Genomic DNA, 18,033 nt, shown 5'->3' on the forward strand with positions numbered 1-18,033 from the left:
GAGGAGCGGTTGTGCTGAGTGGAGGTGAGATGCAGCACCCATGTGTTGGGCTTGCAGGCGGGTTTAGGAGGGAGGAGAAAAAGGTCTCTGTCCTGAAGGTTGGTCTGTGGGCTGGTTCTTCATTGTGAAATTTATTCTGGAAATTCTCCCCACAATGGGACAGGAGGGCAGAAATGAGGGTGGGGTGAGGGGGAGAAAGGTGAGAGCTCAAAATCCATCCAGCAAAATCCTAAATAAAGACCTCAAAGGTGACAAGGAGACAAGATGTGACCCAGCCTTCTGCACTATGAGGGTCCCAAGGAGGTGGGACCAGCTGAGCTTGTCCTGCCACATAAAGCCAACATGAAAAGTCCGTTCCTCAGGTCCCTGAGTGCTCGGCCCTCTTTAGCTCTCTTTGTCTAACTGCCATGCCCCTGGGTGATGCAAATGATGTTTCTCCCCAAACATGTTGTTACAAGGTCCCCCATCACCATGACCCTCTTGGGAAGGCAGGAAGGGAGGTAGGAGGGCTGGGGCCCCAAGGAGGCTATGCACTCCAACTCATGAAGTTTTACCCGAAGGGGATGGCATTTCTATGTGCTTCTTTGGAGAGGTTTTTATGGGTTTTCTTAACATTTCAGGCCTTTCTATTTTATTTTTTTTCTTTTCCTAGTGATAACATTGAAGTATAAAAGTCAATAAGTCAGCAGAAGCTTCAGCTGGAAGTATGAACACTTAAAATTAATTGCAAGTCTGTGGAAAATGTAGTAAATTTAAATGGCAATTAATCGTGTTGATGAAATTTTTTATTAATTTATGTCTCCACAGTAATAAAATACCGGGTGACAGTTTGCACTGGGATGGTAAGTGGGAGTGGCACAGATGCCAACGTCTTTGTCTGCCTCATTGGTGACCAGGGAGACACGGGAGAACGTGTTCTCTACAACTGCATCAACACTGTCAATAAATTTGAAAAAGGCAATGTAAGTTCACACAGCACCTCCTTAAGATGGGTTTTAAAGTGTGTGATGGTTTGTAGATCTGTTTTTTTTGAGATGTGCATTTGCAAACTTGGCTGATTTCCCTGCCAGTTTGGGAGTGAGGAGAAATAAATCATGTCCACAGAGCATCATAACAGGTTGCTGGAGGGAGGGTTAGGGCAGGGACAGCATGCCCTTTCTTGACATTGGTATGCTCATAAGAGTCTCCTGGTTTGCTCCCCAGCTAAGTATTGACTCATGAAACTGCATCTTCAGATTGGGGGAGTCTTCCAGGAAATCTGCCCATCTTCCAAGAACAAGAGGGAGCCTTTTCCCCTCCCTCCAACATGGCAAAAATTTGGCTCCTGGGGCAAAGGAAGAAAAAGCATCTTATTTAATGTGAAAATCAGAACCAAAAGGCTAGTGAGATTCCTTTATACTGCCTCCAGTATCCCCTTAACGGTGCTGCTCTCAATTTTTGTGTCTTACTATCAATCTATGTTTCAACACGTTTTTGTATGCCCATGTCCTCAATGGAGGGGGGCGGAAATGGCCTGAACTGAAGACTGAGCTTGTTCTATGGGAAGCTGGAGATAATGAAGAGGTCAAACTGTAGTTAAAGCTGATCTGATCTGTGGGGTCAACCTGCTTAATATATATGCTTAATATATATTCAATTATATGGCAAATTCAGATCTCTAGGGTCCAACTTAGACTGGTAAAATGTGATCAGTATCTCTTGGAGGAGACTTTGAGAAGCTGATGACACAACTCTGCAGATTTCCTCTCTTTTGTGTCATTATTTGATTGAAGAGTTGGTGTGGAAAGAAAATGAGGATAAAAGGAGGTCAGGTTTTCAAAATTGACCATTGAATTTAGGCTTCTGAAATATGCATTAACACTTTGGATTTGCCTTTAAGTGTCCAGAATTTCCAGTTCTTCACTGAAATCACTGAATTTTTAGACTAAAAGAACTTTGATCAGTTTTCTTGTGCCTGTAAGACCTGTCTGTGGAAACACGTGGCATTTACATAGTGGAAAAATCCATTCTGCTTCTAGATGATATAAAGGTTTGCAGACATGGATATTGCAAACATCATATTTTTGCCTGTGCACTTACATTATAGATTTTTTACTTTTAAAAGGTAGGCCCAAGCTGTAACGGACAGCATTTTGTCATTTGGTGAAGTCTTGTTTTGTCAAAATGGTAGCTAAATAAGTCACGTTTTTGTGGTGGTTTGAAGACCGTTTCGATGGAGTTCCTAAAATAGATGTTTGGTTTACAGAAGACAAAATTATTTTAAAGACAGATGATGACTATTTTATTTTTACTCCCGAAAAGGAGTTGTAGGGTAACTCGCATGAAGGTGAAAAAAAATAGGAAAAATAATTTTGGAAATAAATTCTTGTGATTAATAGTATCCACATTATATAAATAAAACTGGAATCTGTTAATGAAAAATTCTCTTTTAGCATGAGGAGCTGAAAGCTGGTGAATGAATTGGAAGCTGTTTAAGGATTGATCCTGACAAATTTAGAGCTCGTATGTTCAAGCGACTGAATGAGTATATCTACACTGATTAACTCAGATACCCTGTTAAAAAGAAATGTAGCTTAGTCAGTGCGGTCTCTAATCTACAGCCACTTAAACCAATAGTACCTTGATTACCAATTTAACTTGAAAAGTTTGCTTGCCGATGCAAACTAACAGCCTGTATAGAAGGTAAAATTTAAAGAGGCCTCTAAATTAGGTGTTTGCTCTGCTGCAGTTCCATTTAGTTACTTACTCATTAATTTATATCAGCCATTAATAAGCAAGACGAACATCAGGCCTAATGAATTAGACTTTATTGACTTAGACTGACTCAGTGAGGTTTTGATACCTTAAATCCCGATTCACTTTTGAGTATGTAAGCAATACCCATTCGTGTATGTAAGAAACACCCATTCGTTTATGTAAGCAACACCCATTCGTGTATGTAAGCACATCATTAACACTTAAAACAGTGGTAATATGTTTAGTTGTCTTTACTTTAAAGGTCAGTTTGGAGTCCTGAATGACGGAAAATATCACGATCGTTTTAACAAATGTAAATATTTAAATAAACAGTGCCTTGTCACCATGCTTTCTGGGAGCTAGCTGGATATATGCTACCACTGTATGTGCTTCACGGGCTTTTGAGAGACGAAGAACGAATGAATCACAGTGTTTGATTAGCTTTCTCTTACCTAATGATGCATCTCAGCCAGATGGTAACCACGGCAGTTGTGTTTGTTGGGCTATACGTTTCAGATGTATATTTGTTTCAGATAGATATTATATGCTTCAGAAATACGTTTACACAGGTGCTTACTGTACATGCATGTGCACCTGTACATCTACCACAGATAGTTGTCTGGCCTGATTCCCCGAGGAGTAACTCGCTCTTTCAGCATATCTCTCTTCCTTCAGCCGTTGGGAACTGCTGCTCCCAGCACCATCAGGGCTCCGTTCCTGAGGGGCCATAACGTAGGCTGATCTGCAGGCTGGTGATTTGAGCCCTTTTCCAGGGAAAAAACCAAACAAACAAAGATATAAAATTCATGTGTCTTGTGGAATATTAAAGGTATTTAGCATCTGGGTTAGGTTCACACCAACCTCTGAAGGCGACTCATGGAGCAGCTGGAAATACCCCTGTGCAGCCATGCGTGATGCTTGCATGCCAGGAAATGGCTGGAGTTAAATTGTGCTCAGTAGTCCATGTCGCCTGAATTTAATGTGGGGTAATGTCTTTGAACTGTAGCTCTAAATACCTCCATGGATTTGGTCTGAAGTACCCGCCCTGGGTTACCCAGAAAGCTGACATCTGAGCTGGGGTTTGAACTTGGTTTTCCTCCTTCTCTGTACGAACTTCTTAATAATCACGTTACTTTTCTTTTTTTTTGCAGTTGTGGAGGGCATGCAATGATGTGGGAGATTTAAAATGCTGGCAGATCATATATTTGTAAATCTAATGTTATACATCTAGCACAAGTATTCAAGCTTTCATTCTTTGCTAAATTAATTCAGACTTTCTCCTTCATCTTGTGAAGAATTATCTTGCAGCATGCTGATGATGTTGGTTGGATTGCAATAATAAATTTTGTTGCTTGGTTTGTTTGTTTTTAAGGAGGAATATTGCCTTACTTTTTTTCTTCTCCTTCTCAAAGGCTGATGAATTCTTCGTTGAAGCAGTAACGCTGAAGCAGGTGAGGAGGGTGAGGATAGGGCATGATGGCAAAGGAGGAAGCAGTGGCTGGTACCTTGCCAAAGTGATAGTGAGGGAAGAAGGACAGCCAGAAAGTGAGGCTGTGGAATTCCCCTGCTACAGGTACTGGAAACAATGCTTGCAAATTATGCCTCCATCTATGCATTTGCCAGACTTTGAAGAGCCTAGCTGTTGTTCCAAGACTGGAATGTTCTGAGCACAGCTTCATCCTTTTTATTCATTCATTCAGTTATTTTTGCTAAGCCTGAAAGCAAAGAGTGTGGATTGGGAGTTTTAAGATATGACTAACGCCCCTTACCAAACAAACAGCAATCTGAATTGTGAACTTCTCAGCAATTAGCTCAGTAATACAGAGAATTTCCAAAAGGTAAAATGCCACCTTCCAGTACCACACCCAGTGTCACTGTGATTGCCTGCTGCAGAAACGCGCTCTGCAATCCGCTGCAATCTGCTAGTTTTATTGCACGTGCGGGACGAGGTTCTGGTTCCTCACATGCACATCCCATCTTTCCAGGAGCGATGGGATGTTCTTTTTGTGTTGGGAGAACGCAAAATCGCTATGCTGCCAACTTGAGAGCTCCTTGCATGAAGGAAATGCCTGTCTTGCAGATAGAGATAGCGGTAGAGCAGAGGGCTGTCACTTATCCTTTTGAATGAGTTATAAATGAATTATTCTCTTTCCTAGACAATCAAGTGGCCAAAAGAATGTGCTGTACTGACGCTACCCGTGGGGAATGAGATGCATCATCTCTCCTGGCACTAACTAGGGCTTGCCTCAACGTTGCAGCACAAACTAGAGAGAACTAGGTGAAAACATAAGAGACGAACTTCAGTGTAGTTCAGTGTCCTGTGAAGTCCCACTTGCCCTCCCAGGATGTCCACTCTGTAGGATGGAAGTTCACTGAGCTCCATTTAGCAACATCAAGTACCTGTTCTAAAAAGTCATCTCCTGGGGGACAAGTGGAATCGTAAAACGCAAATACAATTATTTTTAAATTGCAAACAAAGGTAAAACCTCTAAGCTGGTTACTTGTCTCTTGTCACTGTAAATCAGGAGGAACTCCACGATAACGAGGGGAGTCAGCCAAACACAAAACAGGAGCCAGCCCCAGCCTCTCTGCATTGCTAAAGCCGCTTCATGTCAGAGAGCAAGCTCACCAGGGAGACGGCACGGAGTAGCAGGCACAACGTCATCTTGGTTGTGAAAAGCCAGCCAGTCTCTCCCTTTTCGAAGAACAAACCACCACGTTGTCGTTGCTGCCTCTTGATACATATTTAACAACCATATGTTTTACTGAGTTAAGCAAGCAAGTTAGGTTTTCACTTGGACATGAAGTGTCCACGTGAAGAGCTCTTTTGCTCAGACTCCTCAGCAATATTTCTGTGTCCTAACTGCTCTGTGCAGCTGGCTCATTTTGAAGATTTCCTTTTGAATTGTCTCCTTGCTTGACTGTTTAACTGGGTGTATTCCCTCAGCTTGGAGTGATGACTCCCTTCCCCTTAGCTTTATACCTGTGGATCAGAAGCATCAGAGTCCACAGGGCATTCCCCTCAGGCCAGGGACTGAAAAAGGAGGGAGAAAGAAAACCCAGGACCTTATCCCCAAGATATTCCTGGGGTGCATTCAGGCTTCAAGTCAAAAGTGATGGAATTCCACTCTTCTTATCTTTCTTAATGTCTCTTTTTCCAAGCGATACCAGTGTTGTTCATGTGGCTTTGTTTGCTGTCCTTGTGCCAACATTATCTCTTCCTCTCAGATTGAGAAGGTAACATGACTGATCACCTCCAAACACAGGGACAGCTGATCCCTCTCGCTATCTTTGGTGCCTGTGTCTCTTGAGAGACTGGGGCATCATCGCAGTATACGGGTGTCGTCATGGAGTCTGGAGATATCTGAGGGTGAAGGTGCTCACCCACTGCATCCTCCATGTGAGGGATAAATGTTTCCATGACCTGCAGCATTTGGATGTTCCCCTCCAGTCCTGTAGGCCAAGGACAGCTTATGTCCTCGCTGCTTTGGCAGGTGCTCAGGGAGGCCTGCTTCTTCAGAGCCAAGATGTTGAAGAAGACTCGGCCAAGAGTAGTGGCCTTCTTTTAGTGAGGCAATTCAAGTGAGGTTAGTTAGAGACTCCATCTGAGGGACACAAGGGAAGATTCTATTTCTGCTTGGCCTGTCTGTGGCCAGCCAGTGGACATGCTGATGTTCTCATTGCCTTCACCTCCAAGACCTGATTAACTTCCACTTTTCTACACAGCATAATTTCATGGTCTGGAGAAAACAACTTCTGCTGCTGTGTCCTTATTGAAAGCTACGCCATTGACTTTCTGCTGCCTAGCTGCTACTGTGAGACAGATGGAAGACAAAATACCTTCTTGCAGAAACACATCTCACCCGTGCAGAAAGCTTCACAGGCTTCTTACCTCTGTAAAAACTAGGCTGTACAAGCGTGTGGAGAGCAAATATTATAGCAAGGAACTGGCTAACCACTATAACTAATGTCTGTAGGATATCCTTATAGATCTTCATTGAATATAACTCATTGAAGTCTGTGTTCTTGTTATTTACATATTTATACGCATGGCTATATTTTGTCTTTTAATTTGAAAGCTCTTTTATTACTTTATAGGAACATATATTACCTAATATTTACAAGAGCTCTATGAGAAGAACTGTCTTTGTTGTACAAGGGAGCCAGCAGAGATAAAGAGAAACTAAGTGGATTAATTGTGAATTTGTGTCAGATTCAGGAAGAGCATCGAGAAATAATGACTCCCAGGCCTGTGCTTTCAACTCTTAAAACAGTTGGCTGTAAAGGGAATAGCTTGTAGCTCCTCTTAGATTCAGTGATTTTTAAAGCGGTCGTTTGATCTGTGCTTGCAAGAAGTAAATGCAAGTAACTTCTCCAAGCATTATTTGCAGAATTACTAGGACATCATTTGGATGCACTGGAGTATTATTCCTCCCTTATGACCACATGACATTATAATATCCATGCTTTTAGGGACTGAACACTGAATCATTCAGTGGCATAATTGAACCATTTATACCTTATCATACCTGATGCGGTTTAGGTATTGTGATTGTGAATACTGCTGGAGAGTTCAAAACGAAGGAGTTTGCCTTTCGCCCCAGAACTGGAACCAAACTCTTTTGAAGCTCAGAACTGAGTTCTTCAGATTTCATTTTCTCTCAAGGCTCTGTGGAAGTCCAGGAATGGACTAGCTGACATTCTCTAAAATAGCCTATTTTTCATAATATTTATATCCCAGACAGAAATGAATTTTCAATCAGGCAAAGTCATGAGTTCATGATAGGATAGAATTTTGTATGCTATAAATCATTACAGCTCCAATGAAATCTTCAATGATACTGCATTATGTTTTTTTCTGAGCATAGGGACTGCACCATCCTAATTTTTCTCCAGCACAAGCATAAGGGAACATCGTTAATTCTTTGAAGAACAATAGACAGACCATGAATGGGATGATGCTCCTGTGAAAGGACACTTATTCAATTAAATGCCAAAAGTGATCATTGCATAAGGGATCCAGAGAACCTCCTTTTGTTGCCTAAAAATAGACTGAAATGTCTATCTATTTTACACGTATTCACACATAGGTTATTTTTACAGACACACACAAATATGTATCTCTGGATCTAATGGATGTCCTAGTCATTCTAATTGCACACAGGTGTCATCTACTGGATTTTGAATGCTATGTATGATGTCATACCATTTTTTTCCCACAGTGCTTCCCTGACTCTCTGATCCTCTAGAAATTCGTTCTGAAGTGACTTTCGTGTCGTATTTGTGTCTGCTTTGGGTTAGTGGGCATACAGTACCTCTTTAGAACTAAGTACATGATACAGGACACAACTACACCCTTGCAAAACCCACAGTGCCATGTGAATTACATGCACTGAAATTGTATGGAAGCTCTGGTAAAATGGTAAAATAAAAGATTTTGACAGGCCTTTTGTACTAGGAATATGATGCCACTATACTGAAAAATTCTATTTTCTGCAGCCTGATGTGTTTATAATGTGCCAGTCCATTTGTGCTCAGTGTAAGACTATAAACCCCTGGTTGCAATCTGCTGCTCAGTGATATACTATTGGAATTACATTGAAGTAAAATTAGGATATTGCAGCATATGTGCTGAAGGGAAGGAACAAAATACTTATCCAAATACTTCCTCTGTCACTAGTTGAAGTAATCTTATTGAGAAGATAGTGTTTCTGCCACTTCTAGCTATTTACTTGGCTGAAACAAAGTAAGGAGCCTTAATCCACTTCTGCTGATAAACCTTCCTCTTACTCTTCCAGTCCAAGACATACTCCTGTTGCCATCAGTAGCTACCAACATTGGTAGAGGGAATTTCTTTAATTAGGCATGTGTCCTCCTTTTTGGATTACTTTTTCTTGTCCAAACTCACTGCCAAAACCGTTATCATTTTCCATGCTGCACACAGAGATCTGTTTCTTGCGGGATGTATTTTCGTCCTGTCACCTTGACGCAGAAGTGTTTCACTCAAATTCATCCCATGATTCCCTAAAGCATCAGCAATGGCAAAGGTGACAGAAAACAACAGCATGTACACTGGCACCATAAACAGCAGCTTGCAGGACACAAAAAACAGCAACAGGAGAGCAGAAGAGTGTCTACCTTGTGAGCTTCTGCCTTCCTGAAGACCGTGCTGAATTCAGTGGTCGTGGGGTGGTGGTGTTCAAGCTCGAATTTTGTGGGTCCTCCCAGTTAACATCCACGTATACAGAAGCATCTTAACTTTTGGGAGGATGTGATCCCCTAGCCGTTGGATACCTGTCCAAGGATGTGAATCCTGAGCCAGCATCAAGAACTACATGATGCAAAGGTATTAAGCACCAGTTCTAACAGGTAAAAAGAATCCCCCAACCCCAAAACGTCAATAAAGGCTTCCTTTCTTAAGATAACATGCTGTCTTGGCATGCTGCTCCTCTGCTCTCCTTGCACTCCACCCTTGCTCAGTTCTTGACATCAATTTCATGGTCTTCCCCACAGCTTTTTCTGCTCCTCTATCTCCTCTACACCTCTCAGCCTCCACTGAGGCACAACACCACACCTGATGCCCTGACATGGTGTTCATGTGATCATCTCGTGTTCACGTGTTCGGCACCTTCATGCCGACCCTCTTAGCTTTTAGCACTTTTCAAGCCACCTGCACATGGCCACCTGCTTTACAGAGCAAAAGGGAAGAATACGGGGTAGACTGCATACCCGACAAGCCACCAAAGCTTAGAGGAGACCTGGGGGTGGAGAGGTGTGTCTTTGAGGTGGGGCTGTATGCACCTCTTTTGCATGGGGGCTTTGCTGCTAGTTCTGCTGGGACCGGCCAGCTCTAGCTCATGTTTGGATTTCTCTCCCAGTGCTGGTTTTCTGCATGGTTCCTTTGTGTTTGTTGTTTTCTTGTTTTTGGTGAGTCCAACTCATCACGACAGTAAGCTGTGCTGGCTTATTACCAGCAAGATACCGTAGGTTTGATCCAGGTCTCCGTGGGCATTTGTCCCCGGATCCCTGTTATGAGGGTCATTTGCCGATTTCCATGTGTGCTGGCTCATCAGCAACATCAAAGGTGGAAACTTAGATGGGAAGAGAGCTGCCTTCCTTTTTGGTGTGAGGGTCGGCCAAGGCGAGCGCGCGCGGCACGGCGACGTTGCAGGGAGCTTGCAGTACGTCTGTGCCACGCGTGTTTGTTGAGAAGCAGGACTTCTGTGGTCTGGTGTCATTCACGTAGCTGTGTGGGCACCTTTAAAAAGAAACAGTTTCTGGGGATTTCTTTTTCTCTTTCTAGTTCTGGGAATTATTAAAGCGACTTCAATACCCTGCGTGACCTGCCAGCGCTTGCTCACTTGTCCTTCGTTCACCCCCACTGGCTTCCAGCGATGTTTTTAACTGCACAGGATGCTGCTGCAGATAGCTCTGCACCTGGGAACAAGGGGCTTTCTGGAAACCGTGCCTGCTCTCACGACGCGGTGTTTGGGGACTGAAATGGCCCCAGTGCACCACTGTGGGAAGCCTCACCCCAAGCAGATGCTTACAGGAATTTCCCGAGTGCTTGCAGCAGTCTGGGTTTGATGGGGAGAGTGCGAAACCTCTGCCAGGGCCTTCGCTGTGGTGGTACAGCGGTTCCGTATGGCGTACGGTGGGGCTGAGGCTGTAATTCCTTCATCCCTGAGGCTGAAGGAGCAGCTGTGAAGGTTACCAGGTTAGCAATTGGTTCCCCTCTGTTTTCCTTTCAGATTTTTCTTCCCCGTGAGATCACGCTATGATCTTTTGCTTTGTCCCTGGTTCTTTTTCTCAATTAGTCTAGTTGGATCATTAGATTAACGCTGAGAAACAAAGGAAATCCTTTTGCTGGTGTCAGCTGCCTCCACTTAGCCAGCTCTGAAAATGGGAACAACAAAATTCATCCCCTTCCTGGTGGAGAAAAAATACGTGTCTGTAAGGAAGACAAAAGTGATGATAGACTTGAGTAAGCAAACACTAAAAAAAGGGGGGATTTTAGTAACTTAGGTGCTACAAAGTTTGTAATCAAGGCAGCTAGTAATAAAGGTGGCAAGTATTTCTGGTCAATGAAGGTTAATGCTTTAACTTACAGAGACTGCCCACTTACAGGAATAACTTGTGGCTATGGATTTTGTGCTTTCCAGACAGATGGACATCACAGCAGATGCTTATCTGCTGCGAGCAGGGCACTCATGGTCTCTCTTCCTGGAAAAATTGAGGTTTAAAGTGCGACTGCTATAGGGACTGGTCAAGCTCTGCAAAGTTAACAGAGATACCGAGCCCTGTAAAAAATATCTTTTTGACTGTGGTGTGGATTTTTACTATGTGTGGAGCCAGCCTGGATTTTGAAAGGTCTAATAGGTCCTAATTACTCAAAGGTAACTTACTTCTGTTTGTAAACCAGATGGCTTGACAAAAATGAGGATGATGGTCAGATTGTCCGAGAGTTAGTGCCTGCTGGGGAATCACCAATGCTAAAAAGTGAGTTTAGCTTGGAAAAAAGAAGGTCTGGGTTTGAGCTGTGTATGCATGTATTTACTTGCTTTATTCTACTTAATGATTCATGTCAGTTCACAGTAAATCTACCGGGCTTTTTTTGCCATTCTTATGCAAGAAGCTGCAGTAGGTCACTTGGGGAGAAATGCCTCTGACCCTTAAATCCTAGTTTAGAAATGGGATTAATTTGCATAAAAGAGAATAATTGCAACATTATATATGTAGAAAGAAACTTTGATCTTTAATGTCATAATTTGTTTAAGAATTGCTTTCTTGTATAGCTTTCTCTGCAGGATTTTGAATTGCCACTGCTTTAGTAGAGTAAATTCCGTCAAATAACGTTGTGTTCCCAGAAGAAAATCACTAAAAAGATTACACTGTCCTTTTCTGGAGAACCAGGGCTCTAATACTGCAATTTTCTTTAAAAAACAGTACTCATACAGCTCAGGTTGAGATGTTTTTTGTTTTGTTTTAGAAAAAAAAGTCAAAGCTATTGACTTTATAAATCATTAAGTATAAAAAAGGGTGAAATCACCTCACTTGCCTAAGCTCATTTTTATGGCTTGGTAATAGTCTAATGGTGAGAGGGAGGAATACAGGATACTTTCTGCTTATTAATATATCTGTTGCATCTCTCATGTTTTGGTGAATAACTCCAAGGTATGACAGCTTATTCAGTGTGGTCCTAAGATGCATGAATGGAGGAGTGAAGTCCTTTCTGCGTCTGTGGCTGGAGCCCCCCTCCCCTATATCTCTCTGAAGCCAATTGCCTGGCTGAGCATTGGAAATGCCACTCACATGTCTGTGTTTTGTACGTTGATCTCACTTCAGATGTCAGTTATCATATCAGTGTGAAGACAGGAGATATCCCCGGTGCCAGCTCAGACTCCAAAGTTTTCATCAAACTTTACGGTGAAAGAGCAGACTCCAGCAAAGAGCCTCTCTTGGTCTCTGATAATGATCTAGGCAATTATTTTGAACGTGGTCGAGTGGATGAGTTTACTCTAGATACGATGGATATTGGGAAGGTAAGAATTAATGACAGGTAGCTCTGTACTTTGTGTGACTGTCTGAATTCAGAATCAATATGATGCTCAGGATTGAATATGATGTGAGAATCTCTGACCTTTACATTAGGTATTAAGAAATACATTTTGTATAGACTATTACATCAACAGTCTAGTGTACATGCTGGCATGTGAAAAGTGTTTTAAGTTTATAGCTAAATACATATATAAATTATTTACATGATCACAGTGGAAGAACAGGGTGCCAGGGGAAGGAGACGTGTATTAAGTAAATTCTTTTGTGTTGGGTTTTTTCCCTGCCCTCTTGGCTTTTCTTTGCTTTTTCAAAGATCAACCGAATACTGATTGGACATGATAATGTGGGTCTCCGGTCTGGCTGGTTCCTGGCCAGTGTCCAGATCACGGTTCCAGTCCAGGGAAGGCAATACATGTTCCCCTGCAACCGATGGCTCGACAAAGATGAGGCTGATGGCAGGGTGGAGGTGGAGGTCTACCCAAGTGAGATTCTGCCTATTGAGAAATGTAAGAGAAGACACATTGAGAAATGTGTGCTGTTTTATAGCTAGGACTAAATTTGTATTACTACCATTCTCAAGGATCAGGACCCCGCTGTGTTAGACACCAAAACCAAAAAGTTCCTGTCCCAAAGAGCTTATGTTGGTGAGCAAAGGAAATTATTCTCCTCCTTTTCTTTTCTTTTCTTTTCTTTTCTTTTCTTTTCTTTTCTTTTCTTTTCTTTTCTTTTCTTTTCTTTTCTTTTCTTTTCTTTTCTTTTCTTTTCTTTTCTTTTCTTTTCTTTTCTTTTCTTTTCTTTTCTTTTCTTTTCTTTTCTTTTCTTTTCTTTTCTTTTCTTTTCTTTTCTTTTCTTTTCTTTTCTTTTCTTTTCTTTTCTTTTCTTTTCTTTTCTTTTCTTTTCTCTTCTCTTCTCTTCTCTTCTTTTCTCTTCTTTTCTCTTCTTTTCTCTTCTTTTCTCTTCTTTTCTCTTCTTTTCTCTTCTTTTCTCTTCTTTTCTCTTCTTTTCTTTTCTTTTCTAAAACAGTTGGACAAACATTACTGAGTTTTCCATCTCCATTTCCTGAGATCTTATGAAAAATTTGCATCCTGGACAATGTAACACAGCACAAGGCGCTGTACTACTTCATTGCAATATCAGTGGGTTCTGCTTTTTTCACATTTACCTGCTCCGCTGCCCCAGTCCTGCACCAGAACATATCCCGTCCTGCCTGTATTACCCCATTGCCTGGAAGAGAGAAGCTGTTTGATAAATAAGGACCAGATCCCTACTGTCTATTTGACTTTTATCAGTAGATTAATTTTATTTTAAGGCTATGCTTAAAATTTGCCTTGGGATCCTGAGAAAGGATGCTCTGTGTAACTCCCTCCCTTGTATTATATTAAGGAGATGATTTAACCACTCTCTATTTAATACTGAAATGAAATCCCCTTTTAAGGCTCTATTTTGCACCCTCTGACACTGGCTTAATACTTGTAAAAGGAAAACTATTAGGTTAGCCCTCAGTGAAGAGTTGTGTTATCTCACATTTGATTTGGATAAGAGCAAATGGTTGGCTACGTGGTCATTTGTTAAGACAAGGTAATTTAGTTTTGAACCTGAGCCCTAAGGAATGTTGTTATCTGAGCTTCTCTGCTGATTTAATTGCTTTATTTTTGGACTAGTGATAAACTACGAGGTGTCTGTAGTTACTGGAGACATGCGGGCTGCAGGCACCAATGCCAAAGTCTTCATGCAGATTTATGGAGAGACAGGCAAAACCGAACTGATCATCTTAGAAAACAGATCAAACAACTTTGAACGGGGAGCCACAGATATCTTCAAGGTATGATGAAGGCAGTAGCTACCGCTTCTATGAGGGGAAAGAAATGACCAGTCAAAACTGAGACATCAACAGAATTGGCCCAAGCATACAAAACAGTTGACTTTTTAACAACAAGGTCTGTTGGTATCTGCTGTCCTCTATCCATATTTTTGGAAGGTTTTGTATTTCTTTTGGGAAGTTTTGTGGAGTGACATTCATCTTCTGAGGGACTGGTAGCAAAGGTGTCATAGAAAAATATGATCTCATAGCAATTTTGTTTACCCTTTCTTTCAAAAGGAGGTACTCATGTTAGATCTCAAAAGACCTTAAGCTTAAATTTTGGGCCTGACCATATGTTATTGTTCCTTTTCTTTATCTAGTTGGGGAAAAAGAAACTCCATACAGAATATAAGGACTCCTGGCTTTGCCTGTGGTCACACATGCCATTAACCACAGGTAGAAGTTGTTCAGCCCAACCCTGCAGAGGTTTACTGCTGTATTTTCTGTGAACGTGTGAGTGCCCCACGGATTTTACTGCCCGTGGCACTAGTCCAGCAAGCACTGCACAGCCACGGCGCTCGAGGTGTACAGCACACTCCTGCGGCTATCGGTCTGGCCAGCATTTAGGTTTACACTGCAGAGTCCATACCTCTTTCTGAGCGACCCAACAGTAAGCAGAGTATTTGCAGGGACGCAAAACCTCAGGCAAAACTCCGGTGTGTGAGCCAGGACCTGGTTAATCCAGCAAGAGGTCCTGGGCTGACATGGCTAAGCAGTGGGTGTGCACTGCAGTGTGGTTGGGTGTCCTCTCCTCAGTGGGGCCTGGCTATATTGGACCACCACTCTTTTCTGGCTTCCTTGCTTGGGTTTTCTGTCCAGAGAAACCAAGGTCTGGGGGAAAGGAATGGTCTTAGTTCTTGCCCTGATGTGGGGTTAGAGCAAGGAGTTGGCTGTGCTATCGTGGCATATCAGAGCCACATCCTTCTGTATTGACATAACCACAGGGGCCGTCAACATCTGGACAGTAAAACACAGATGGAAGCAAGATTTAAGGCACATCTGTCATATGTGCTCACAGCATAAGGCTCAGCACTGTGGCGCCTAGGTCTCTCTGTGAATTTGCAGTCCCACAGGGATGAGATTTATCTCATCACACAGTTAAGCACCTACTTGGAGCTAGTCGTGGAAGCTCCCCTGAATCATCAAGACTGGGGTATCCTTCCTGTTGTCACTGGCCAAAGGCAGGTGTCTTTATCCAGAGCTTTAACACAGTTTTGTAGTTTGTATTTTTAAGATCAGTTCACGTCCTCCTGCCTCAGTTTCTTGCTTCACAGAATGGAGTTAGTGATATTTATCAATTTTTAATGAGTTCCTTGGGATTTAAGATGACTAACGTCTTATAAATGTTTGCTTTTTTAAGACACTCTATAATTCTAAGATTAGGTTTCTCTGATTTTAAAGGAAATAAGCTTTCCAAAATTTATGAGTAAAAGCTATTAGCCAATATCAGATTTATAAAAAAGCCATATGTACAGTGTTCTGTTTACATAGCCATGTTTATATCCTCTCTTGGCTGTTTATTGCCAGACTTTAAAGTTCTGCCCATTTTCTGTGACTTTTTTTATGAGCACACAAGGCAGAAGCTCTGAACCATTAATAGACAGATCCTTTACCTCTTTCATGATATGAATATTTACTGAAAGATATGGGCAAGAATAAGATTGTGTGAGCTACATGCTAATAGGAAATGCCATCAGTTATAGACAGAGCATGCAGGATGATTATAGCAAATCTAGGGGCAAAGCAGCATAAGGAAAGACACATTCTTTATGCTAGGACAGCTGGATCAATTTTCGTTTTCTGATAAGCATCTTGTGTGCAATTGATTTTGTTTTAATCTGCTATAGAAAAAAACGCTTCTAGACTGAAACCTTATATGCCAAGTTGCCAGATTTCAGCCCGAAGGAAATGTTTGCAAGTTTTATAACATAAACACTGCCTAACAGCATAAGGAATCATCAGAAACAAGTAATTGGTTGTTGAAGGATTGCGTGGAGTAAAGCCTTTCATCCAACTTCATGAGGTAGTAATCTGGACAAGCAATCTAAACCAACAAGGTTTTGTATCTGCTATATTGACTAGAGAGATTGAAATCTTACGAATACAGCATTTTGTCACTGATGCATTGTAATCACTAATGATTGTATCCTCTCTGCACACTAGCGAACTGAGAATATGCTTTTCTAATTTTCCAGATGAGAAGGAAGGAGAAGGGCAGTCCAAGCCCATGGTTCGTATCAGAGATCAGGTTATAGGAGTCCAAGTTTACTGCCTTTTCGCTATACCATTATCGCTTCTTGCTTTGTTCATGCCTCGTGCTACGTATTAAGTGTATCTTGTTATTAATTTAAAAAAGACCTCAGGCACTGAGATTCTGTAAAAAAATAATATGATATTTTGGCTTATTCACCTTTTATGCCAACATAGAGACAATATTGGTGAGGAAAGCAATGGAGAAGTAGGAAGTATGGATTCAGTTCCTATTCTCACCATGGTTGCTCTGAATGTCTTCAGCTCAGTCTGTTCAGATGAGATTTGGTGGGTGAAAGTATGAAAGAATAAAACAGGAAGGAAAAAGTAAAGGTAAACTTGCATAAAATATTTATCTTATCTTTGTTGAGGTGCTTTGGGTGATAGAGGCGACGCTCCTCATTTTTAAGGATGCACTTTATGAAATTAAGATGTCTTATATCCTCCTGGGTGCTGACTTTCCTTTGATGGCAGAGAGAGGCTGCAGATGTTGGCAAGATTTATAAGATTCGGATAGGCCATGACGGGAAAGGCATTGGGGATGGCTGGTTCCTGGAAAGCGTCACACTGAAGCGGCTTGCCACGAAGATGACAGAGTCTGATAAAAAGAAGAAGAAGAAAAAGAAAAAGTCTGAGGAGGAGGAAGAAGAGGAGACCAAGGTGGAAGAAGTAATGGATGTCTACACGTTTGTGGCACACCGCTGGTTGGCTAAAGATGAAGGAGATAAGGAGCTTGTTGTGGAGCTGGTGCCTGATGGAGAATCTGCTCTGGAGGGTAAATATCAGAGGGAATGTGCAGGTGTGTGTGGATACAGCAATTGCATGAAGGATGATAACCACACTGTGGTGTTTTGCAGGACCACTTATGGCCTCCCAGCCATCCCATTGCTCCAGGTCTGCGGTGTAGCTTACACTGCGGTTTGGTTGATCAGCTCTGGGGAGGAAGAGGACAATGGTTAAACTAAAGCAGAGGATGGAGGAGATAGTCTGAAATGGGAGTACCCTAAAGGACTTCTGTAGGGTTCTCCAAGGCTTGTCTGGGGCACTTGGGTTGCAAGTCCCACAAGTGACCACTGTGGCTGGGAGTTTAGCAAGCTGTAACTATTTACATGGCTAATGACAAGGGATGGAGAAAGATGGAGCTGCTCATGTTTTAAGATAGATGCAAACAAACTCCAGACAAAATCTTTCATAAAGCTGACTGTGCCAGCATTTTTGGGCTACGTGCTTTCACGGTGAGCCATGGATCTGATGAAATATGGCAATTTCTGGGCTCTTCCTGATCTGCCTTTCCAATTTTACTTGCAGAGAATACGTACGAAGTCCATGTTCTCACTGGGAATGTGTGGGGGGCTGGGACAGATGCTAATGTCTTCTTGAGCATCTATGGCGTAGGAAGAGGAGACACGGGTGAGCGCCAGCTGAAAAGGTCCAATAACCTCAACAAGTTTGAAAAGGGCCAGGTAATGCATGAACTCAACTCACTCAAGCGAGCAGAAGGTTGGCAGACCGCTCTCAGTTATCATGCTGGCCGTGCATCACAGTCTCTTCTCTGCAAGGCTTGGCTTCTTTCAGCTTAAAGCTCAGATGTGTTTTATTTCTTAAATATATTATTTAAAGCAAAACGC

The 18,033-nt window shown here is 42.1% G+C and overlaps 1 protein-coding gene across 1 annotated transcript in view; it reads left to right on the plus strand.

Moving 5' to 3' along the window:
- Window positions 1-18,033, plus strand: part of LOC309415119 (lipoxygenase homology domain-containing protein 1-like) — a gene marked incomplete at both ends in the record, with an annotated part of 135,085 nt that overhangs the window by 44,393 nt on the left and 72,659 nt on the right. The window contains 8 exons of the mRNA XM_082012567.1: window positions 808-962; window positions 4,149-4,309; window positions 11,159-11,235; window positions 12,082-12,278; window positions 12,608-12,800; window positions 13,956-14,116; window positions 16,880-17,180; window positions 17,714-17,868. Coding sequence (XP_081868693.1) covers window positions 808-962; window positions 4,149-4,309; window positions 11,159-11,235; window positions 12,082-12,278; window positions 12,608-12,800; window positions 13,956-14,116; window positions 16,880-17,180; window positions 17,714-17,868 — 1,400 coding nt within the window. The remainder of the gene's footprint in view (window positions 1-807; window positions 963-4,148; window positions 4,310-11,158; window positions 11,236-12,081; window positions 12,279-12,607; window positions 12,801-13,955; window positions 14,117-16,879; window positions 17,181-17,713; window positions 17,869-18,033) is intronic.

Source organism: Phaethon aethereus (genome assembly GCF_964289735.1).
Source record: "Phaethon aethereus genome assembly, chromosome: W".
Classification (NCBI taxonomy): domain Eukaryota; kingdom Metazoa; phylum Chordata; class Aves; order Phaethontiformes; family Phaethontidae; genus Phaethon; species Phaethon aethereus.